The 25,656-nt window shown below is 45.8% G+C and overlaps 1 protein-coding gene across 6 annotated transcripts in view; it reads right to left on the reverse strand.

The window, feature by feature from the left end:
* Positions 1–25,656, reverse strand: part of sgcd (sarcoglycan, delta (dystrophin-associated glycoprotein)) — a 177,478-nt gene that overhangs the window by 28,567 nt on the left and 123,255 nt on the right. For all 6 annotated transcript variants that reach the window (XM_035434688.1, XM_035434683.1, XM_035434686.1 and 3 more), the window contains exons 3-5: positions 9,095–9,196; positions 7,409–7,496; positions 5,162–5,281 (exon numbers count right to left, since the gene is read on the reverse strand). In XM_035434688.1, coding sequence (XP_035290579.1) covers positions 5,162–5,281; positions 7,409–7,496; positions 9,095–9,196 — 310 coding nt within the window. The remainder of the gene's footprint in view (positions 1–5,161; positions 5,282–7,408; positions 7,497–9,094; positions 9,197–25,656) is intronic.

Below are 25,656 nucleotides of genomic sequence, written 5' to 3' on the forward strand. Positions count from 1 at the left end.
ACACCAGTTTCACAGTTTCATTTCATAATTATTTAACCCAACGTACACAATTGTAATACTAGGAAATCATGAATGTTGAGTAATATTGTGATTTACGATACAGGATTAGCCAGCTAAAATCCATTGTTTTAGCGCTGTACATAATAAAAATAAACAAAATTGTATATACTGTACAATCATTGCCAAATATATGCACCAGACACAGATTTTAAGTGTGTATTGTTCAGTGTTCTTATTTCTCAGAGTCGGAAGGAAAATGTCATTCCAATGATGAAGCACCGAAACCAACAGCTCGAAATTTACAAGCCGTTAATTTCAGAAAAAGCACATCATAATAAGATAAAATGCAGAGCAGTGAAAACAGTGTGTATCAAGTGTACATTTCCTGCAGTGCATATCTAAAAGGCGCGTTGGACAGACAATATTCTGCACTGATGCTCAATTTGCATGCACAGCCTAATTTTTTGGAAAATTAAAATAAATGTCCCACGATTAAATAGCAGTTAATGTTCTGGTAATGGCCTCATTGCATTGGGGAAATTAGAATGATTTCATTAATTACAGTGGTGGAATGGCTTCATTCAAAACGCACCATTCATACTGCCGAAAGGCTGGACGGTGGAAGAGATGCTTGCTGGAGCGTTAGCATCTGCGCTACAGCACGGCTGATGCTACATATGAACTGTCTGTGCTAGCATTATAACTGCACATGCTTATCAATCATGGGAGACATCACAGCGGTCCGATGGGTAGACTGTTCTTCTCCCATCCACTGCTCCGTTCATTTCATTTTACATAAGCAAATACATGTCACACAAAACTAAATGCATTCCAGAAATATATTCTCTGGATGCAGACCTCAAACATGGTGTGTGCATATGACATTTATTTATTTTTCTTTTTGTGTTTTTTCCCCCCTCACTTCATTCAGATGACAGGAAAGCAGAAAGCTTTCCATCCATCCATTTTCATTTCCTAAAATCTTACCTCTGGTCAGGGTCATAGGGTGCTGGAGCCTATCCCTGCATGCATTGGGAGAGAGGCAGGAAACACCCTGGACAGATCCCCAGTCCATCACAGAACCCCCACACAACTCACTCACACATTCATACCTCAGGGACAATTTAAGCTCTCCAGTTAGCCTGCTTGTCTTTGGACTGTGGGAGGAACCCGGAGAACCCAGAGGAAACCCCCACGGACACGGAACATGAAGAACCCAGAAAGGCCCTCGCTGGGATTCAAACCCACTGCTGCTCACTGCACCACCGTGCCACCTCACAACTCTCTGTGTAAGAAATACTTCCTGATGGTGGTGTTGAATATGGAGAAACACAGCCCTGTTGCAAAGCACCATTACACAGTCCCATTACACAGCCCTGTTACACAGCCCCATTACACAGCCCCATTACACAGTCCCATTACCCAGCCCTGTTACACAGCCCCATTACACAGCCCCATTACACAGCCCTGTTACACAGCCCCATTACACAGCCCCATTACACAGCCCTGTTACACAGCCCCATTACACAGCCCCATTACACAGCCCTGTTACACAGCCCCATTACACAGCCCTGTTACACAGGCCCATTACACAGCCCTGTTAACACAGCCCCATTACCCAGCCCTGTTACACAGCCCCATTACACAGCCCTGTTACACAGGCCCATTACACAGCCCTGTAACACAGACCCATTACACAGACCCATTACACAGCCCCGTTACACACCCCCATTACACAGCCCTGTTACACACCCCCATTACACAGCCCCATTACACAGCCCTGTTACACAGACCCATTACACAGCCCTGTTACACAGCCCCATTACCCAGCCCTGTTACACAGCCCCATTACACAGCCCTGTTACACAGCCCCGTTACACACCCCCATTACACCAGCCCTGTTACACAACCCCATTACACAGCCCTGTTACACAGCCCCATTACACAGTGCCCATAACACAAAGCTCTTTGGCTCTTGGGGTTGGCATGCCGTCGTGTTCCTGTACCTGCCAGGCAGATTTTATTCCATTCTGTGCCCAGCTGCTAATCTCCCATAATTGATTTTTTTTTTTTTTGGAATACATGACATTACATGTATTATCTTGAACATTTCATTTCATAAAATTCAAAAATGTTCTTAATTAATTCCCAGCAGGAACCATATTAAATGTCAGATGTGATTTAGATGAGAAAAAGGTTTTTTTTTTTTGCTCTGTGATCTGCTGTTTGGCCTTCTTCCTGAGTCATATATTAGACAATATGCACAATTTCCCAAAGCGCAGAGCTGTATTATCAGCATGCAAATGAATGAATGGATGAATGAATGAATGAATGAAAAATAAATTTTAAAAATAAACATTTTTTTTTTCAATACAGTCATTTATTTGGGCGTCTTCAGGTGAGTGAAGATAATAAACCCTGGTTTTCAAGATCTACTGGGGGGAGGAAAAAAACCAGACGGGGGCGAGATTGAGAGTAATAACTCGGGAAATGATGCTGACTCACTGGAGAAAAATTCAGAGCCAATCAGAGGCCCAAAAAACAACCCAAAGTGCTTCAGTTCAACGAGCCACAGTGCCAAAAGCAGACAGGCACTCCAGACACCGGGGCGAGGGTTCAGCCGGGGGCAGACTGATTTCTCACACTTTCATGCCAATTTTGACCAAATTTAAGGCTCTACAAAATGGACACTGTACATTTCGCCACTGTGGGCGGAAGTCTGTGACATCAAACCTGCTGTTTCATAAAGACCATGTAGAGTATTTCCAACGCTTTGATATTATTAGCACAAACTTTTTTTAGCAGAAACTCTGAAGATGCGTCTATTTCCATATCCAACCTCAGGCAAAGTGAATAACACTGACAATAACATCCGACTGTGGCAGAAACGCTTGCTTTTACAAACAGGAACGGGAGCGAGCCGCTGTGCTTCATTTCGGAACGACGCCTCAGATTAAATTCTTCCGGAAGAGCCGCCGGTGGAGGGCACGCATCACCAGCGGCGGTCCGGCGTCACCAAACAGCGGTTGGGATGAATCTCTCCTCCCGTCCATATTTAAAACGGCCGTTTCCAGCAGCCTCTGTAATTTATGACTCTGTGGAAGTGTCAGCTTGTCAACTTAATTTACCCGCCAGCTGCCAAAAGGCACACTGCGGTATAAAAAATAGAGAAAAGTAATAATAGCTGGAATTGAAACTGGTTTATGTGTTGACAATATAACATTATTAAAAATATAAACCTTTTCATTCAAATTGTTAAAACTGAAATATACAGACAGATGAAAATACAGTGAGCTTCGTCATGTTTGGGACAAAGACATATTTTTCTTTATTTGGCTCTGTACTCCACAAGTCTTTTCATTCAGATTGTTTTAAAAAAAAATGAAATATACAGACCGATGATTAGAGCAGTCCTATAAATATGAGGAATAATTATGAGGAAGTTTGGAAAATAGGGGTGAGTGGAATTGTGGGTAATTCCCCCAGCCGAATATTCGCCCAGTCTCAGTTTGGCCCAAGCTCAGTGTAATTCCAGACCCAGACTGTAAGCACTGCTCTCATTGGCTAATTCTATTCCTGGGAAAGCGATGCGTCTGGAATGGTCGTATGAAGTCGTGCCATCTTTCATTGCAAGCAGATTGGATACAGATATATGCTGGATTAATGAATTTACAGTTTAATTAAATAAAATTCTAAAAAAGGAATAAGAAAGCCAAATATAGAATTAAACTGGCCTAAGCTGAACCTGTTTATATGTCATGATATGAACCCTGGAGACTCTCTTTAGCGGGGTAACGCTGTCCCCCCACGGGCAGCCCATCGATGCCCTTTGACCCGAGAGAAACTGCCACTTCCTGTTTCCTGCCTACAGTCTGCTGGGCTGCTGGGGTGCTTCAGAGGGATATCAACAATACGGTCCTGTGCCTTTAAGATAAAAACTCTAAATGCATATCCAGGGGCGCAGCTAGGAATTCTGGGCCCCCTGAAAGAATACTGATCTGCCCGCCTCCCCCCTGCCCCTTTTTAATAAAACAGAATTGTCAGCACCTCCCCCCCCCCGCGAATAACTGAAATTGTAAGAAGTGTGAAGTATATTTGAAAGTTTAAGAAGTGGAATGCATATATTAAATAGTAAGAACCTTTACTTATTCTCTAATTTATAAGTATTTATTTACAGTAATCATTGTTGTTCGATGACCAGCATGTCTAGAAGCCTGAATTTTTCCTCCAATTATACTGGCCAAATGCATACTTTTAAATTCTTTTTATGTCATTTTCTGACCTGTGGACTAATAACACTAATGCAGTTATTCACACTAATAGTGTTTGTCTGTAGTGTAATTTACAAGATGGAGATATCCTCTTCATTACCCAAATTTGCCATTTTTTATTCCAAAATATTGGGTAAAAACCTATGACAGTGTTGCATGTGCTAAGCAGCTACAACCAGGCCGAATACACAGAAGCATGTTGTTACAACAGAATGAGTTTTTGTTTCTTCTACTTAAAACATATGCTGGTGAATACTTCTTAAGCAGTTTGTCACTAATTACATTTTCTACTGCGTAAAACGTTCATTAGTTGACTGGCAAGTGCGACTGCATCATGCGTCATTGCAAATATGGGACACATAACTGCACTGCTTATGATAAATAAAAAAACATCATAGAGCAACATCACAGCTCCTGGCACATTAAAAGCCCATTTTCTTGTAAGACAACGACCAAAGTGCAGTGATGTCAGATTGGCCATTCGGATTTACATTAAAAGCATTCAGAGAATCGCAGGGACATGGCGAGAGACGGCACCGTATAAATACTGCGCAAATACAGCCTCAATGAGTCACTGCAGCACTGCACTCATTCCCTGAAGATCACCAAATAGGATTTTAACAAGAACGGTGGCCCTGAGAACTCATAAACGAGCAGAACGCTCATAACTGCGTACGCAGCCTTAAAGGCTGTACATGGTGAGATGCAAGCTGTGCCGTAACATTATTCATATTCATGTTCATATTCATATTCATATTCATATTCACTGCAGTAACTGTAATCTCACACATTATAGCCCAGGCCTTCAGCTTCTACACCGTGCATACAACAGAGAATGATGAATAAATTAATGAAAATGCCTGTGACTGGCTGTCGTCGTAGCGACTCACCCATAACTCGTAACCGCTCAGACCCCACCACTACTTCGTGGTCGTCTGCGGAGAAGAGCAGCTTCCCCGTGTTGGACCGGACCTCCAGCATCTTCCCCTGAGCCACCACTCCCTTAGACCCTAAAGAGGGGGATACGCAGGGAGGGGTGAATGTGCATACGTATACACACACACACACACACACACATACGCAAACACACACACATACACGCAAACACACACACATACACGCAAACACACACACCCACACACACACACAGACAGACAGACAGACATACACACACACACAAACACACACACACACACACGCAAACACACACACATACACGCAAACACACACACACACACACACACGCACGTACACACACACAGACAGACAGACATACACACACACACACACGCACGCGTACATACACACACACACACATACGCATGTACACACACGCACACACAGACATACACACACACACGCACGCATGTACACGCACATACACACACACACATACACACACACACACATTCACACACGCAAGACTAGGAAGCAAATTGTGTGAACATTATTAGCAAGCAAGCTGGTTAGGCAGAATCAGAATGCTGCGGCCTAACTTGATTTATCAGCTGCAGGTGAAGCTATAATCTTATATTATTCCCACAAAAGGAAAACGTGTCATATAATCTGCAATTTTACTAAGGTAAACTGCAAACAAGCAAGCAGTGTGTTAACATTACATTACATTACATTACATTATGTTAACAATATCAATATAATAACACTGCTGTTAAGAAGAAATACATTTAAATGTATTGCATGAAATACCTTCAACTAGGAGTTACCAACCAGAGATCACCATACATCCATCATTTTGCATAAAATAACATAAATAAAATAAAGCAGCATCTATGCGTGACAAAGCGCAGAGGCTCATGAAAAGCAGAGATACCATCATTAAATTCCCTTCAATCTGTTTATATTTGCTTGTCATGTCTTTGATATCTGAATTAAAACTCTCTTCCTTTCATGGTTTTAATGCATTTCCCCAGTTGTCAGTCAGCTACCCTTAATTATGCCAAATGTGTTGCTTTTTTTCTCAAACGGCACAAATAGAGAATTAGATTCATCAGAAATCTGAATATTTTTCTGTCAAGAATCCAATTTAAACCAGAGAAGCGGTGTATGGCTTTCTTTAGAAACGTTTCCCCTTTTCATACAAACGGCTGTACAATAGACAACACATTTCACACGGAGGAAACGGAAATAATTCAACCGCAAAAGAGTGACAACTTCTAAAATAAATTTCCCACGACAAGCATGTTGCTGATGACTTCCATTTAGTGTCAAGGTAGGTATTATCCGAAATAGCACAGGGGGTCGATCACAGATCACGCCCGTGACAGGTTCCCTGCCCCCCCCCCCCCCCCCCCCCACGCGTTTGAGAGCAACGCAGGGTAGATTTTGCACGATAATGCAGGCGCGGTGACAGGAATGGGGAGGGGACACAGCAATTACGCTCCCCCCCAGGAGTGACACGAGCATTGTCTTTCCGTCGGAACGTCAGAGTGGAGTTCCGCAGCGTTCCCGCGGCGATGGTGCCCTGCCAGTGTTCTGGATCGCTATTGGCAACGGCTCTCTCAGGGTGCTCGGCCGCCAGGTCCGCAGATAATAGTAACCGCGCGTTTCCACGGCTGGCTCCAGCCCTCGCATCCCAGAATGCAACGGGGGAGATCCTCCTCTCTTCCACTTTAATCCACTGGCTCTGCTGGCCTGAGCCCCTTCTTGTGAAAGAGATTTGCTCACAAGCCCGAATCCTCCCGTACAATCCCCCCGTTCATGAAATGGAATTCCCACCGTGGGGGTGGGGTGGGGGAGGGGGCAGGAAGGGGGGAACTCAGAACACCAGCAAATCCAACCCCCATTATTTATTTATTTATTTATTTCCTTAACAGATGCTCCTATGTAAGTCTAACACAATTGCTCGAATGAAGTATAAAAAGCGTACATAAGTTAAACTGTCCCATTTGACAAACTCACATTTGACATTTAAGAAATTACCCATTTACAGAGTTGCCTACATTTACAAAAACAATTCCCATTGAACATTAGACCCATGTAATACAGAATTTGAAATCATGACTTCAAATCTGACTGACTAAAGTGAATGATAGTATATTTAAATTGGTTGTGATCATCTAAATAGCAAACATGACAGAATGGAGGAAAAAAATCGAACACTCATGAGCATATCTTACCTGCAACGAGTTGCGTGACCATCTGCTTATTTCCATTTAAAATGTTGACAGAGACATTTTTGGATGATTGGAGGAACAGAGGGGTGCCCTGTGGAGACAAGCCCGTGTCACAGATTAGAGACCATGTTGGAATGTGAAGACATGCCAGGATATTCTGATGACTGTCATTTTCTCATATTAAAAAAAATATATATTTAACTATATATTTGATATCTGATATCTGATATCTGATATACTATGCATGACTGCCCAAAGGTATGAGTGTGTGAGTGAATGGTGAGTGAACAGTGTGTGTGCCCTGTGAGAGATTGGCAAACTGTCCAGGGAGTATTTCAGCCTCATGCCAAATGCATGCTGGGATAGGCTCCAGCACCCCCCACGACCCTGCTCAGGATAAGTGGGTACAGATAATGGATGGACCCTGCTCAGGATAAGTGGGTACAGATAATGGATGGACCCTGCTCAGGATAAGTGGGTACAGATAATGGATGGACCTTGCTCAGGATAAGCGGGTATAGATAATGGATGGACCCTGCTCAGGATAAGTGGGTACAGATAATGGATGGACCCTGCTCAGGATAAGTGGGTATAAATAATGGATGGACCCTGCCTAGGATAAGTGGGTACAGATAATGGATGGACCCTGCTCAGGATAAGGGGTACAGATAATGAGTGGATGGACAGATGTTATGTGTGTCTGTAGTCTGCTGCTGTCTCTGACGTCGCATTTTAGCCATGCAGACTTAACAGCATATTCATAGCATTTTTTTGTGAGAATGTGTGTCTTGTTTACTAGATTTATTCTTTTATAAATCTGTTAGTCGTCGTATAATTTCCTTGCTTAAGGAAGACATTTAATTGGCCGGTTTATAATATTTGTTCTTTCTGTAGAACTGTGATGTTTAAGTAACAAATTATTGATCTGCAGACCCAAGAGTTTGTTAAAGTGTATGATTACTGGGAGATTTATGAAAATGCTGACTTTTAGGCTTCAGGACTGCTTAGACAGTTGCAGCCTGAAACTAAAAAAAAAATTTATGGACAGAAAAGTTTGTTTTTTGCAGGGCTCACCGTTTCATCAAACTTTTTTTTTAGTGCAATATTTGATTCAATGCGGTGTTTCCGAAATTTACACAAAGCCAGGTCCTGCAATGTCTGGCACTTCTTTAGATACATGCATTCATTTTGTTGTGATCTGCCCAAAAAAATTAAATAAAATAAATCTGCACAATTCACAACGTGAATAATTCTACTTTACATTAGAATAAACAAACAACCAACAAAAACAAACAAACAAAAAAATCTGCAAGTTGGAGCATCAATTTGTTGCATTCCAAACGGGCACACATCCAGCCAATCATCACGTCCCAGACATTCTACGAGGAGAATGAATTATGAGCCAAACTACGGGAGTCTTACAAGCCCCTGAAGCTGATGTTCTAACACACTGAATATGCAAAGTAACTGAAGCAATATTTTTGCATACATTTTTAAAAAATCCAAATCAACACTTACAGAACTATTAATCTCATCTGAGTTCGTTTCCATCTCTTTGAGTCAAGGGACAGATGGGACTTGACAAGCACCCAACATAATCAAGCCATCCAATCCAGCACACGCTCTCCACGCGATGAATATGCATGCATCTGATTGGAGGGCCATTTTTGCCGGGAAACTTCTACTTACTGGTCTGGACTCGATTTTTTTGGCATACAGAGGTTGGAGGAACTCGGAGTCCCCTTCGAGCTTCAGGCCCTTCTCTGTGATTCTTAAATTGCCCATACCGTCCTGCGGGACACAGAACAGAAGAAGAAAAAAGAGAAAAAGAAAAAAACACAGAAGTTACTTTCAATCAACCGCGCATGGAATAGCTGCACAGTTGAATTAAACTATAATCCGGGGAAGACTTTTTTTTTCTTTGCGAAGACGAAGCCGACGCGTGGCGAAGGTTCAGGCCGGCTTTGATTCCTGCGCGCTGGAACATTAACCTTCAGCTTTCATCAATAAATAAATAAACCTCGGAGATCATTTTGAAGATAAGTGCGGCGTCTGATATGAAAGAAACCCTTGTGTGTATATGAGCCCTTTGTTTCTCCGTGCGTTTGATCTGCTGGATGTGAAGAGCATCGCCAAATGGAGATCAAGTCCTCGGGGCCCACAGGGAGCCCAGCGGCTCTCTCTGCTCCTCACAAGCTCCTCATAAATCCCTTTTTTTCCATTTTGGTTTAGTGAAGACACCGGAAAATATAAAGGCATGAAACCTGGGCGCGTTCAAAATATTAATTTAATTCAAAGTTGGGTACCTTTGAAACTAACATTCAGACTCAATCTACGTCCAATCCTGGCTTGCTTTTACTGTGAAAGCAGCAGTTTACGAAAGCTTTCTGACTAGAGAATCAGCTGTCACATTGAATTTTTTTGTCACGTCCACCTCATCAAATACGTGTTTTGCTTATATTATAAAGATCAGAGGTCTAGTGCCATGTCCATGCATGGCTCTTCTGATGCATGTAGGGTACTGCACAGGTTACCAAACCTCTCCTCGGGTACCCCAGGGGCTCAGGATTTATCTCCTGGCACGTCTCAGCGGAAGTAACGATTTTTGGGCTATAAATAGCAACGTCATACACCTGCAACCTCGAAGGACTGTGCCGTAATATTTGAAGAATACGCTCCTTAAAAATCCTGAAACAGCCACATGGAAATGGGAAGTGTGGATGACAGCGGGACCATCATCCACACTACGTAATATAGCAAGTTATTTAGAGAACATGAGGAATAACCGCATGCATCAAAATGTCTACTACTACAAAGAGTACATCTGTCACATCCCAAACTGGAGACTTGGCGTCTGCGCTGTCTTATGCGTTCACAGCATCCGTTGCACGAGAGGCCGGTCAGGAAGCGGTACAATTGTACAATTGGCCTCCAATGAGCTTGAGGAACACCTCAAATACGCTGAACTGGCTGGGGGCACCCAAGGAGTGGTTTGGAACCACTGGTTCACTGTATATATTAAACAAATTCTGCCGCTACTTTACACCAGGCTGGCCAGTGCAGGATGGGCTCCCCTTCTATAGCCGGGTTCCTCTCCAGATTTCTTCCCATTGGGGAGTTTTTTCTCACTGCCGTTTGAGGGTTTTCTCCCCACTGGGAGTTTTTTTTTATTTTTTACCTTATGTACCTGCTATTTGGGGGTTCAGGCCTGGTGTTTGCTCTGTTTTGCTCTTTTTACCCTGTATCTTGCCTTGCTACTCTGTACGGTGTCTTTGTGACAGTTCCCTGTAAAAAAAAAAAAAAGCGCTATACAAATAAAACTGAATTGAATTGAACAAATCTAATATCACACGGTGAAAGACAGCGATGTGAAGGCACACAGAAACGAACACAAAAGACTCTGTGCTGGTGTATCCAGGTTTCTGCACTGTGAGCGATGCACCCTGCAGACGGCTGAGGAGCTTCAGATTTGTAATGGAACAGCTTATAGAGTAAACATATTGTTTTAAATAGACTTTTCTCATGTGATCATTACATTTATTTTAGCATTTTCGTACTGCAGCTTAAACGAGGAGGTTTTTCCCTCCAATGATTTGTGATGGTTTACTTTCTAGTTTAGTTCCTTTTTTAACTTTAAATCACTGTACTTTCTGTTTGTAGACTCTTATTTTTAATCATTGCTATCACTTATGCCCAGCTCAGATTAGAGACTGTACAGTGTTTTTTGCCAAGATTTGTCTGTCTCTGACGTGTTTTGGAGGTTGCAGAAAAAACTCTGCGAATCTGAGCCTTGTCACTGTCAGGCGTAAGCTTGTCAGCGCTACAATCGAGAAACAGTCCCAGGCCACGCAATGTTTCTTAAACTCTCTTTTCATTTCGCTCAGCACCAGTTCTGCGTCGCCCTTGTAGTTTTGGCTGGTAAACAAGAGCTTCGAAACGACAGCCAATGAGCTCGCGATAAAGCCGCGAGGGTGGGAAAATCATGGGGGGGGTTAGAATCAGCACCCTGGCATTCTGAACGGGCGGGGGAGACGGGGGGGGGGGGGCTGGCTGATCTCTCGGCGGCGACGCAACTACCTTTTCTTCGCGACGCCTCTTCGCTCCGTTATCACAGCGGAAAAAGAAAATTGAAAAAGAGAAGAGGTGAGAAGAAATTGCCGCCGCTCTTCAGCAGCCAGATCCCATCAGCGAGACGCGTATCAACATCGCCCACAACCAGCCTTACCGAAAAAAACTATGATCATGCCTGTGACCACCGTAAGCAAGAGGCACCGCGTTTCCCTTAAGAATAGGGTGCTGTCGCTCGGCCTCTCCAGAAGGCACTACGCACATGGCTGCTGGTTAGTTTCGGAGCAGGGGGGCACATGGGTGCTGGTTAGTTTCGGAGCAGGGGGGCACATGGGTGCTGGGGCATGGGGGCAACACCAGGTGCTCTCTCCCGTGAGCGCGGGGGCACGAGCACATGAGGCGGCAGGGGCCTGAGGGCGTGGGGGGTGGGGGGGTACTGTGTGAGTGCCATGGGGGCATGGGGGGTGGGGGGGGGTACTGTGTGGGTGGTGTGGGGGCATGGGGGGTGGGGGGGTACTGTGTGAGTGCCATGGGGGCATGGGGGGTGGGGGGGGGGGGCGTGGGGGCATGTGACTTCCCATGGGTGGTGCTGCTCTGGGCGGCGATGTGCGAGGGATGAATAATTCAGAGCGACGCACGCTGACCCCCCGCCCTCCCCCCTCCCCCGGGGGGGTCCGGCGGGCCCTCTACCACCCCCATCCCCCCCGCCCCTGCTGCCTGGCCGCCAGCTCACCCAGCTGCCAGGAGTAAAGAGATTTCCACTCAATGTGTCCCAGCGGCTCAGTCACCACTGGGGGAGACAGGCATTCATTACTGAGAGAGGAGGACTGAGCTAGAGAGAGGGGGGGGGGGAGGGAAAGAGAGAGGGGGGAGAGAGAGAGAAGGGGAGAGAGACAGAGAGGGAGAGAGAGAGCAAGAGAGAGACAGAGAGAGTGGAAGAGAGAGAGAGGAATAGAGATACATAGAGAGGGAATCAGAGACAGAGAGAGAGTGAGAAAGAGAGAGAAGAATAGAGAGACACAGAGAGGGAGAGAGACATCGGCTAATGTATGACTGACCCGCTCTACACACATTTTCCTGAATGAGGCCTAAGTTGGTGTTACATTTGGGTTACCCCATGGCTGCTCATAGGGGAGCACCGCACCCGCAGCACCCCCAATATTTCTGCTTCTGCCCACAACTTTCATGAAAACTCCATGATTTATAAATGTCATGACTAGAGGCCATTCTGACCATTTTATTATTTTTTTTTTTGGCAGTGACAGGATCAATGTCTATTCCACTAGCCCTGAAGTGATAAAAAAACCCCAAAACAAATGGGATTGAATAGATATAATGACCGAGGGGGAGGGATTATTAAAGTCATATTTAATAACGCCCAGATGAGTTTGTGACACCGGTGGAGAGATGCCCTTCAGCAGAGGCAGACACGGGAGCATTATAAACGCAAAGTTAACTGGGGCTCAAATCCATGCCCTTCTACACCCTCCTTCCTCTCACCATGTTTTGACAGCGGCACTTAAACCAAATTGGCACATACGTTAAATGCATAAAATTTTATGCACTCTATGGAAATGCACACATCTGCTGTTTAATGCATGATGGACTGCATTACCCAGAAGGCAGTGCAAAGTGGCAAAAAGTAAGGTTGCATCTTGGGACTCAGGATCACGGGATTCCCGGGATCGTTTTCAGTCGGGTCTCCCGAGAAAATAAAAAAAAGGACCTGGGAATGTTGTATTTCTGGAATTGGGAGAAATCTTAACATGCAATGCATACTTAACTAATAAACACACGCAACATATCTTTTTTAAAAAATGTGTGGGAAATTTCCTCTCATACAAACTACATTTAAACGGCCGAGCATAGATTTGGGGATAAAATAGGCCGATTCTTCTATTTTTTAAGTTGGGTGTGATCTCATGAAGTAATACAAACATGTCCACCTCATCAGCAACACTATGCCAGACAGAATAAGTGTCAGAATAGTCAGTTTATAGAGGCAGCACAGTGCGAATGCAGCCTGAAGATATTCTCAAATATTTTTTTAGGCTACTGGAAGCACGGGGACGAAACTGGTATCGGTCGTCTAGCTATGGGTAAGATCACCAAAAGCAAATTTCCCAAACAGTTTTGACTTTTCCTTTCAGCATTTTTGGCAGTGTACATATTTTAAATCTAGCTGCGGCAGACTACAAGCATAGGCCATGCAGACATTTATCTTTACTCTCTTTACAGACAGGTTAACGATAAAGGGCCATTCAATAATTGGATTTTTTATGACAGAAGCTGACATGTTATTTAACCCCTCCTTTTACAGGCTGCATGTGATTTAAGTCACGTTTCTGGAATCATGCTACACATGCCTATTTATTACCTGGCTGGTTATGATTTTATTATTGAGATAAACGATGTCGAGCAGACTTCACAATATTTAATTTAATTTAATTTTTTAAATATTTGCCTTCTGATAGGGTTAATGCTCCTTGCGGAAATGAAAATCCAGTCAGAAAATGTGTTTGATCTCTTAACTGTTCTTGTTGCAGAGATGCTACTGTAATTATGAATTCAACCACAATAAAACTTCTAAGAGGTGCTTCCAGTTTTTATGGGAATCTCGGGAAATCTCATGTAAAGATTGCCGGGAATTGAAATGGGTTCATATGGAAAAATGTCCATATAATGTCCAAAGTCAAACTGAATCACTGAATCTCCCCAGACGGTTTGCTGATGTTCATCTAAGCCATGGTGACTGCCATGCTACGCGTAAGGCTAACAGGAAGAACGGACTGAGGACTGAAACCTGAAAGACTGCCTCACACAGGGAAGGAATCGTGTATAATAGACATGTTTCCTCTCACTTTGGAGCCCAGCCAAGCGCACGGCATCGCTCCAAGGAGACGTGATTGTAGAAGAAACAGATTAGAAAACATCCTTGCATTTACATACGGCTGGGGGATTACAGCCTCTATTACCATACCATGTGTAAAAATCCACTTTTCGTTCGAATCAATCCTGAGAGAGGAGAATGTGATCATAAATTATTTATAATCAAAATGGACGTTTTTTGGACGCGCAGCGTGCTTTTTTAAAATCGTTCTTTAAAGCCGCTTATCCCCTCCGCTCAAAGTGAGGCGGAGGAGAATCTGGTTTAGGTGAAAAGAGCAGCAGGAGCGTCCGCTCCAGCTCGGTGCGCCAGGGCTGTGGTCACCGCTAGTCTGTGGGCCCGCGGTGATGCCATAGCCAGAATGCCGAAAGACTCTCGGGAAAAGAGGGAAAAAAAGCAGGAAAAAAGACAAAAAAAAAGGCAAACACGTACAGCTCCCGCCCCCGCCCCCCCATGACAAGTCCCAGAATAAAACCATAACCTGAAGATGGGGGAGAGAGAGCGCGTTTCCTCTTAGGAAGGAAAACATTTCCTCTGCCTTTTCAGAAAATGAGTCTTCGTGCAGAAAAATTACCGCTTAAGAAATCCATAAACTGGGAGATTAAAAGCAACGTGAGTCATTAAACCAATGAGAGAAAGGGTTAGAGTTAGGGTTAGTACAAATGAGAGGAAGGGTTAGAGTTAGTACCAATGAGAGAAAGGGTTAGAGTTAGCGTTAGTACCAATGAGAGAAACGGTTAGAGTTAGGGTTAGTACCAATGAGAGAAAGGGTTAGAGTTAGGGTTAGTACCAATGAGAGAAAGGGTTAGAGTTAGGGTTAGTACCAATGAGAGAAAGGGTTAGAGTTAGGGTTAGTACCAATGAGAGAAAGGGTTAGGGTTAGTACTAATGAGAGAAAGGGTTAGGGTTAGGGTTAAGGTTAGTACCAATGAGAGAAAGGGTTAGGGTTAGTACTAATGAGAGGAAGGGTTAGGGTTAGGGTTAGTACCAATGAGAGAAAGGGTTAGGGTTAGGGTTAGTACCAATGAGAGAAAGATGCTCTTTTCCAGCAACCTATCACATTATTTGCTTTCCTTCTAAGGGTTCTAGGATATAGAAGATGAAGACATACTTTATTGAACCCCGTGGGGTAATTTGTTCTCTGCATTTGACCCAAACATAGCTGCTTAGGAGCAGTGGGCAGCCACAGTGCAGTGCCCGGGGACCTGTGCCCTGAGGCTAGTGCCTTGATCAAGGGCACCTGCAGGAGCGCACCTGACATGCACGTCTCTGAGTGTGGGAGGAAACCGGAGTACCCGGAGTAAACCCACGCGAACACGGGGAGATCATGCAAACTCCTACTATGCGACCGTGCCTGCCCAAAACATAACCAATACAATAAATTCAATAATTCAACTGTCAGGGACACTTTATCAAAGTGGAAAATGTTTCTGAAAATTATTATGAAATTATTAAACACACACATAAGCGAATGTGAAGAATACAAACTCAGCCAACCTCTGATACTGGGTTGAAAATGAAATTGTTTGGGCTTGGTGGCTAGCTCTTGGAGGCCCAGACTAGTACTAGATAAAGCGTTTCCAAGTTTCTGATAAAAAGTTCCACCCGCCCCCCCCCCTCCCCAGCCCCCCTCTCCCCCCATTCCCCCCTAGTTCAAAGCAATATTGTACACAGGAAGTCCATTTCACTCAACCTACAGGTAATATCCTCCGCGCTCTCATAGTCATGTACACTCTGAGATGGCTATCGGCGGAATTGCCTTTGGATCGCGGCGCGCCGTGTCTCTAAATCTTATCGAGCTCTTTCCCGACGGGGGGTGGGGGGTGGGGGGTTTCATCATCTATCAAACGGCCGCGCTCCCCCCCCCCCCGTCAAAGCGGGCCGCTCCGTCCCGTTTAATTAACCTCGCAAATAAACACAGCAGAACGCACTCTGGCCCAGCGGGATTCTGATTTAAGGGGAGGTACGTTACCGCTCTTTTTTTTTTTTTGGCACACTTCTGCCACCAGTCACTGTCAGTGCGTATAGATTTCCTATTAACTTCATATTAATTTGGGACCGCAGAAAACAACTCCGAACCAGCAGCAGAAGAGCAGAATCAAGCGTTCCTTTGACAGTGATTGATAAGTGAATCGGACATGCGATTTGTATAAGAGCCCTTAGCCCCTTCTCGGCAGGCCAATTACAAACGGCTGGTGTTAGAGAGCCCAAATTGAGCAATTATCTGCCCCGTATATCTCATCTTCGCACCTATTTTTCAACGGCCTCTTTCCCCCCAGAACTTATTGGGCTAATCTGGCTGAGAGGCCTTTCAGTAAGAGCTGGTCTGTGCTCTTCCTGTGCCTGTTCCCTGATGGAGGGTAGCAGGGTTAAAAAAAGTTAGAAATGTGCTGTGGGATGACCTGGCCTAGAGATTCACTTGGACTTCAGCCATCCATTACAGTCTGGGAAGGGTTCTCTTTAACACAGGTTTCTAAGCAATAGACACCCTGTACTAAAAACATGACCAAGGGTCACATGATGAAAGACGATCCAGGTTGTTGTCTCAGCTTTGTTAGGTCTGGGACATAATATCAGGCTTCTATGAAAAAAATTTACATAGACATATATGGGTCCATGGATGGGCCTCAAGGCCTAGGATGGAACCCAGACTGTGCCAGTGCCAGCTGTGGCTGGCAGAGTTTGCTGGGATAGGTACGGGCGGGGTAGGGTACAGGATACAGCAAGGTTTACTCAGATAGCGGTGAGGTTCATGTTCATTGGTATCTACTGTAGCAACCCCCGAATGCTAGATTGGGTGCACGTGGATCGCATGCTAAAGCGGCCTATGAAAGGTCTTCCTCCGACTCCACTCTATATGAGCTCAGCTGTAGTCTGCGGTGTGAGAAGTAAATCACATCGTAAATGTTTTTAGAAATAAATAAGTATATTGGCCTTACTCTTCCTTGAGTTTCCACTCAAAGTTTTAACAGACTTATTTTCAAGTAACAGGATTTAAACAAAGAATTTCTGCTTCAAAGTCTGAACAACTAGAATCTGCAATAATTGTATCTGGGAAGGTTTTTACTCATGGCACACAAAGCAGAATTATACACCTGACAAAAAATGGTCAAATTTGTTTACATTCCTTCAAGGAGTGTATTTTGAAATACTCCACTCCTATTTTTAGAGAAAATATAATTTTGTTTCCAACTTGAAATACAAGCAAGTTAATTAACATGCTGACTGTGAGTCTTTTAATAGGTCTCTGTTCAATCCAACAGCAATTCGTTCTGTCTTTTTTTGTTTAGAAAAACTTCAACAGCCATTATTTATAATTACTGGATGCAATTTGTCTGTTTTGACTCCATGTGCATTTTGACTGTGTGAGAAAGTGTATTACCTATTTGCTCTGTAAGAAAATAAAAAAGAGAAATAAATCACATATTCAATTCATATTATTATTCTGGTATATTTCATGCAGGTTATATGTTTTCAGCTGGCATAATAGACCATTCATAAATAAATGCTTTTACACAATTAACAAAAGAATTCGTCTTAACTTGAAAGGTTTGTTCACCTCTATATTCAGTAAATGTTGACTGACATGAACAATAATCTCCAATCCCTTTGCTGCAGAGAGAAAAGAACAAAAAAAACACCACCATGGATTTGTCATTCTGACGTCAAATAAATCATTTTGCTAATCATATTTTCAAAAACCATATTAGTTCCAACAGCTGTTTCCTGTCAGAACACATTACACAATATATTTAGCAGACGTCCTTGTCAATTGTCATAGCAGAGATTATGTTTTTACATAACATACAGTCACATAGTAGGATGCTTGTTGAGTCCAATCATCCAGAAGAGAGAAACCTGTCACCTGGCCTGGATTCCATCAAGAGGTATCTTCAGACTTAAATCACAATTTCATCAAAGTGTCGGTTGTTCTTCACATAAATAGTTAACTATGAACTTCAAGAGATTCTGCAGGTTGAGTTCTGTCAGTAGAACAAGGGGACATAATCTGAAATTAACAAAGGGTAAATTCCTTACAGACATTAGGAAGAATAGCCTGCCAGGCCACGTAGTACAGGCAGAAACTCTGGGGATTTTCAAGACCAGGCTTGATACGGTGTTAGATACTATCCAGCCTGTAGGTAATCAGAGCACTAATTTAGTCAGGAAAATGGCGAGCATTGTTCTGCTGAATGGCTTGTTCTCATCATTATTTTGTGTTATGTTATGTTAACCAATACGTATTAATAACAATAACAGTAATAATGATAATAATAATAATACATCAACTTAATTTAATTTAGTACTGAAATTAATAAATCAATCATGGGCCAAAGCAGGCACAGGCTGCAGTTTCCTGCCTTCTTTCAATTTCAGCACTGTGCCCCCCCCCCCCCCCCACCACCCCCCATCCCCCGCCCCACCACCCCCCATCCCTTCCTCCTGTTTTCATCTGAGCCGTATCTATTTTGTCGTTCCACTCTGGGGACACGATGGAGTTACAGCATGGCAGCAGCTGTGAATGAAGGGATGACCTTATCGTAAAGGAGGAGGAGAGGAAGAGACAGGAAGGAGCCGGGAGGGGCCTCGCGTTGCACTGCACTTCCTGTCCTGTCTGATATTTTTATGGAGGAAAGGGATCTTCGGGGTGGGGGGAGGTGGGGTTCTCATAGCACACCCGGGCTCCTGAAATAAGCCCCTTCCCCAGTCAGGCCGGCACCAGCTCAGTCTTCCCCAGCCAGAGATACGCACAGAGCCCAGTTTGCTGCCGTGCCCGGATTATATTACCATTAACAGCACAAATAGCAGATGATTTCATGTGAAGCCTCAGTCTCCTGTTACTACAGTAGCCAGAACCACCCACCCCCCCCCCCCCCCCCCCCCCAAAAAAAACATTTATTAACACTACTGTACGGTCTTATAATAACTTTAACTAATATCACTTTTTTTTAAATGACTCACTAATCGTTTAGGCTGGGGACGTGCTTTTTGAGCAAACACGGCAAAATCATTTGTCTCTTTTTAAAGATGACTCAATGACTCATTTCATTTTTTAAAAATGTTATCCTGGGAGTCCCTGATCCCCACGGAGCCCAGCGGCTACAGGATGAAAGGTGAGCTGTCTTACCCCCCCGCCTCCCGCAGCTAACCCTCCATGTATCCTGATTCATGAGGGCTACTGCTGCACCCAGGTGAGGGCTACTGCTCCACCCAGGTGAGGGCTACTGCTCCACCCAGGTGAGGGCTACTGCTTCACCCAGGTGAGGGCTACTGCTTCACCCAGGTGAGGGCTACTGCTCCACCCAGGTGAGGGCTACTGCTCCACCCAGGTGAGGGCTACTGCTTCACCCAGGTGGGGGCTACTGCTCCACCCAGGTGAGGGCTTTTTTTAAAAAGGGGGACAGGCTGTTGATCGAGGGACGTCACGCCAGAGTCAGGGGCTCACGCCAAGGCTCTGAGAGCCAGTGTCAGCGCAGGACGGGGGAAATCTGTCAGACCCCCCCAGCTCAGCGCGGGACGGGGGAAATCTGTCAGACCCCCCCAGCTCAGCGCGGGACGGGGGAAATCTGTCAGACCCCCCCAGCTCAGCGCGGGACGGGGGAAATCTGCCAGACCCCCCCAGCTCAGATCCACTGTTTAAGTGGTGTGTAGTTTATGAACTGCAGTGATCACCACAGACAGTGGAGGGTCAGAGAGAGAAAGAAAAAGGTTGTAGAAAAGCACAGTACTGTGCATCAGCACATGAAAATGTGACAATCGCTTGACATTACTTTCATACAGTATGTGATTCGAACACCACAGTTCAGCAATGCAAGTTCAATTTCCAATTTACCCAACAAAAAACACAACTTTAAAAACCTTGTCTGCCTCAGCTTCATGACCGTATTTTTGCAATTTGTGTCAGATATTATCGCGCGTAATATTTAATTTGATCTTCAAACACAATCGTTAATGCATTTGATCTTCGCTAGCTGTGACAACCGTGCAATTCCCAATGGCAACACACATCTTATTATTCTTATTTATCACTGCACTGCAAAGACCAGAAGTCAGAGCAAAACAAGAGGGAGCATCTCGAGTATTGCTCCAGTTAGGATGGCCATACATTATATGGTACGATTGTTTTTTTTTCTGATCGGGACCAAATTGTTAGGTTGCAACGTTGCAACTCGCAAGGTATGAAACACCAATCCAAACCGATCTGACTGGACTACGAGCTCACGATTGCTTTTTTGACACGTCAAAAACATTTGGGCACAATCGACTTGAATTTGTCAGGTCCGAGAGGTCATGCGATGACCAATCAGGGGGCGGCTCTGTGTTTGACGTTTTGCCCGCCGTGCTTTTTTCCCGACTGTAAAAAGTCGTCATGTGACCCGGTCGGGAGGTCGTACAGTCCACGCCATCATCCGACCGGTTGTAACAGCCTGAACAGCGTTAAGTGCGAGAGGGCGTCCGATCTCCTGACGTGGCAACCCGTGAGAGAATCGTATAACGCACGCCCGCCCGCAGACCGCAATATGCACCGCTTCGGCGGCTTCGCCATGTCTGTCACCGGCGGCGACGCGGGGGAATCTGACACGGCTCATAGGCTCTGCAGGGACACTGTAATTTTAACGGGCCTCGTCTCCCAGGCTATTGATTTGTGGTCCTTCCTCGCCGTGTTAACACCACGACAGTTCTGGGGACGCTGCTTTTTTTTTTAGGTAATGATGAACAGCATCAATAAGATTAAGTGACAGTTTCAGTGATGCGTATTCTGGAATGGCTTTGGACACCGGAGAGCAAATTCGGAGCAAATTTATTTAAAAACACTGTCTAGACCTCGGGCTCACGGTCTGAATAAAAAAAAAATCTACGAAGTCCAATCTTGGTCCTATCTTCTCGTTTATATTTTTCCCAACATATTGCCGTCAAAAAATGTCTGAATCAGATGCAAGAGCCAAGATACTGGAACACATCTATTGACATCTTGAACTCTACACTGTGGATTAGTTCCTTTTTCAGTTCCTTTTGTTTTGTCTGTTTATTCAGTGAGTGCTTTTTGTTTCCTTTGGATCCTCCCTAAATCCCATGAACATTTGGCAAAAGGGTGCCGAGTAGAGCCCATCAGTGACACACTCCCTCCGGTGAGGAGCATGAGCTGGTAGTTCACCGAGGGTGACTAACCCTAAGAGGATCGTAAGCCGACAGCGCCCAATCAGCATCCTCCATCTCTGCTGTCCTCCAGAATACAGACTACCTGGACTTCATTATGTTTCCGTGCTCAGCGCCCCCCTGTGGCCGGACCGTAACGCCACGGAAAACCACACGATCGTGTTTCATTTTATTTTTCTCCATTTAGGGAATCGCTCGACCGTGAGCCAGTGACTGCAGAGTAGAGCCCTGAGGGGTCACCTGCAGGTTACCTGAGAAAGGGGGGGGGGGAGTGGGGGGGTGTGTGGGTTGGGTTCTGCACCAGTAACCCACTCCCGCTCACAGCTGGCGAGCGATAGCCTGGTCTTGAAAAACACAAAACCGACGCAGAGACACTGCAGGCGCCTGTATATCACTTTCACACACCGGGGTAGTAAACGCCACTCGGACTCGAGTCCAAGCCGCCCCAGACCACGGCGTGGCCGGCAGTGGCTACACGCTATGGCTACACACAGCCAGTGCCTTTTATCACTGCGCTGAGGAGCACAGCTTTATACGGCTGTTTATGGATGACTTTGACTGCTACAGGAGATTTCATGGCAAGGCAGGGCAGGCTGAGAATGGAAATTCTAAGAAGGTTGCGATTTTCGATACAGTACAATACAATAGTGCTATTTCTACGTTATACACTCTAAGAGGATAACCAATAGCGACGGCCGCCTGAACTACACCCCAGAGGGTGATAATTAATGGGACCCCCCGGACGCCTTGCTGGACTTTTTAGCAATCTGGCTGCCAGAGCAGGTCACAGCGAATCACTCCTGAGGGTCATCAATTCTCACTTTACAAATCACCATCAGAATGAAGTCTTCTGGACTTCACACAGCTGGTCATGAAAACCTAAAACGGATTTCTTAGTCTCCTGTTCTCCTCTCTCTCAGTTATTTTTTTGTTCCTGATTCTCTCTCTTCTGCACAATCCTTCACTACATTTAATTTGTTGGATCCTGGTGATTGTCCTGCTGGAACTTGTATTTTGTATTTTTACCAATTTCTTTAAGTTGACTGAGCTGGTCCGGTCCGGTCCGGCTTTGGGTGTTTCTCCAAACGCACTCAGGCAGAGAGGCACGCAAGGGGTCCTCAGTATCGCTGGAGGGACGTCCCATAATTCTGTCCGGGAGAGAGTTAAGAGCACCAGTCTGATTTACGCCCCTCTCTGATCAGGGACTTGGCTCTGATTCCAGCTGTCCTGCGTGTGGAACAGCCCAACTGATTTACAACCACGGACACCGGCTCCAGAATGAATGGCAAACATCTGTATGTCCATCTTTATGTGCTTTGGATCCACACACATTAATTTTGGTGAATTACTGTTGGTTATTATGGAACTTGCAATACCTTTTTTTCCACAATGATGCAAGTCTGATTTAATAACACATGCTGATTGAGTTTAGACCTTGGGCAGTTCACTCTTTAAGAAACAAATGTGTATTAATTTAGATACGACCAGGAGTGCAGAAGGTAATTAGTCCCACTTGCTGACAACAGAAGTATCGCAGAAGAACGGTCTGCTTAGTTATGTATATCATTGCTATTATTTTTAATGTGACAGTGATACTGACCATTAACTCTATGCAATGGCAGTTATCCACCCCACTCACACAAAACAAAAACAAAAAAAAAACATTAGTTTGGCTTCTAACAGTACAATTGACTGTCCTACACTGTGACATTAAATAGACTGAATGTGTAGCTCTATCCATTACCTAAACCCGCTTATCCTGGGCAGGGTCGCGGGGGGTGCTGGAGCCTATCCCAGCGTGCTTTGGGCGGGAGGCAGGAATACACCATGGACAGACCGCCAATCTATCACAGGTGTAGATCTACTACATGCGAAAAAATATATTTATATTTCCATGACCTCCCGACCCATCATGAACAGGTAACCCATTAGGTAACCCAAGTGACAGAGTTGTTGCAGTACATCATTCACATCGATGTTTCATTTTGTGCTGAACTACCCATCTGTGAACTCTGGGGGGGGGGGGGTGGGGTTGGGTTTGGGGGGCAGAGGAAGGGGCTGTCCAGCCCCCTCCGGCAGGGTGGCGGCGGACCCCTCTCTGTCTCTGCTTCACGTCCTCACGCCCCTCGCACGCCAGTTTATTAAAATCTGAGCGGGGGTCAGACGTGCCCGTGGGCCCTCGGCTCCACCCCTCCCCTGGCGCAGGCCTGGCTCTCCGCTCCACCCCTCCCCTGGCGCAGGCCTGGCTCTCCCTCCCGCAGCCATTACTAATCACAGGCCCCACCAGCGCGGAGAGAGAGGCGGTACATTTTTTTAGGCGTGGATATTCTGCCCCTCTCCCGCCCCGCCGCTCTGTAGCAGCTCTTAATCGCGCGATGAGCGGCGGCCGCAGCTTCCTGGCGCCGTAAGACAGACGGGACCCAGCGAGCCGCGGGGCCGGCGGTCGGGGGAACGGGACGCCTCCCTATTCACAAGCGACACTGGCAAAATTAAATTAAACCAGACGCAGGACACCTCCCCCCCCCCCCCCAGGAGAGCAGCCCCCCCTCCGTCGGCAGCGGGTCGCTCCCATTTACTTTTCCACTGCTGTTTCTCAACAGAGCAGACAGACAGAGCCACGGCAGCCCCAGCTCATCTACACGCGAAAACGCCTTTTCTCTCCTCTTATTCCCCTGGTCTGTACAGCTGTTCCCCGTCGAGGAGACACCGGCCGGAAAGCCTTAACGAGATTCCCCCTCCCCTGCTCGGAGCGATCAAACAGAGAGAGAGAGAGAGAGCAGCTTAGAGAGAGAGAGAGAGAGAGAGAGAGCAGCTTAGAGAGAGAGAGAGAGAGAGAGAGAGAGCAGCTTAGAGAGAGAGAGAGAGCAGCTTAGAGAGAGAGAGAGAGAGAGAGAGAGAGAGAGAAGCTTATCTCGCGCGGAGAGAGAACGTTCTCCAGCAACGCGCTCGATGCTCGATTCTGACTGTTTGCTTTGTAAAACACAAGTTCAGAGGAGACGGTTTAATAACTTTAATGAGGAAACATGCTTGATTAAAAGAGTGGATCGGTATGGCGTCTCTGCCTTTTTACAGATCATAATTGTAATTCTAATCTAAATCACAACCAGTAGAATGTCTCATTAACGTGGAAGGATAAGTCACACTGTTAAATCTGAGCTTTCAATTACTGGAATGATCACTGAGCACTTTTTCTTTGCTGTTGAGAATATCATGTTATATAAAGTTACTAATATAATTTCCCTTTTTTCTTTGTCACCCCAACAGAGGGCCGTAGAGAGGGAGGGTAGACGCCCGGGAACACGCAGTGTCACCAGCTGCTTCTGTTCACACCACATACCACAGCTCACAGTGTGGGGTCAGAGGAGGACCAGTCATATTCAGCCTTGGTATGCAGCCCACGGACGCTCGATCGGCCACTGGGGGGTCGCTAGAGAGCGATGAAATGCAGACCCGTAACCGACTGCACCGTCCCGTGCCCCTGGGCAATGCCACCTGCACCTCGCCCTCTGGAGCTAGTGGGCACAGTGGGCATGGGCAATGGCACTGGCACATCGTCCCAGATTGAACCCCAGACCACCGGGCACCACAGCATCGTGCCCCGACCAAACGAGCCGCCCAGCGGCCTAATAAACCTCACCAAAGGCAACTTATAGGACAGATAAATAAAACCATGCTCTCCTGCTGATCTTAGGACAACATCCCCCTTCCACCATGAGAACGCACACCAGCCCTGAACTCAGAGAGGCGCAGAGAGGAGGAGAGGGTCGGCGGCGGCGTGCCAAAACAACGGGGGGAAAAAAACCTCAGATCCAGACGCATCGCAGCCGCCCGCCACTTCAGCTAATAGAATATGACACCACTTTCAGTCCGGCGGGAAACAAGAGCTGTCTGCCGCACGTCAATAAGCAAACAAAGGAACAGACCGAGCGGCACTACTGACAGCTCTCATCCCCCCCCTCGCGCCGGCGGGGTAACCGCACAGAGGAGGACAGCTTCAGAGGGGTGGAGAGCGCTGAGGGGGGGGTGGGGGGGTGGGGCGATAAGGGGGCATGATGGAGGTGGTGGGGTGAGGGGGGGGGGGCGTGGGAGCTGGTAAGGGGAAAGTGAGGGAGGAGGGGGGCAGGGAGATGGTGAGAGG

This window comes from Anguilla anguilla, chromosome 9, assembly GCF_013347855.1.
Source record: "Anguilla anguilla isolate fAngAng1 chromosome 9, fAngAng1.pri, whole genome shotgun sequence".
Lineage (NCBI taxonomy): Eukaryota > Metazoa > Chordata > Actinopteri > Anguilliformes > Anguillidae > Anguilla > Anguilla anguilla.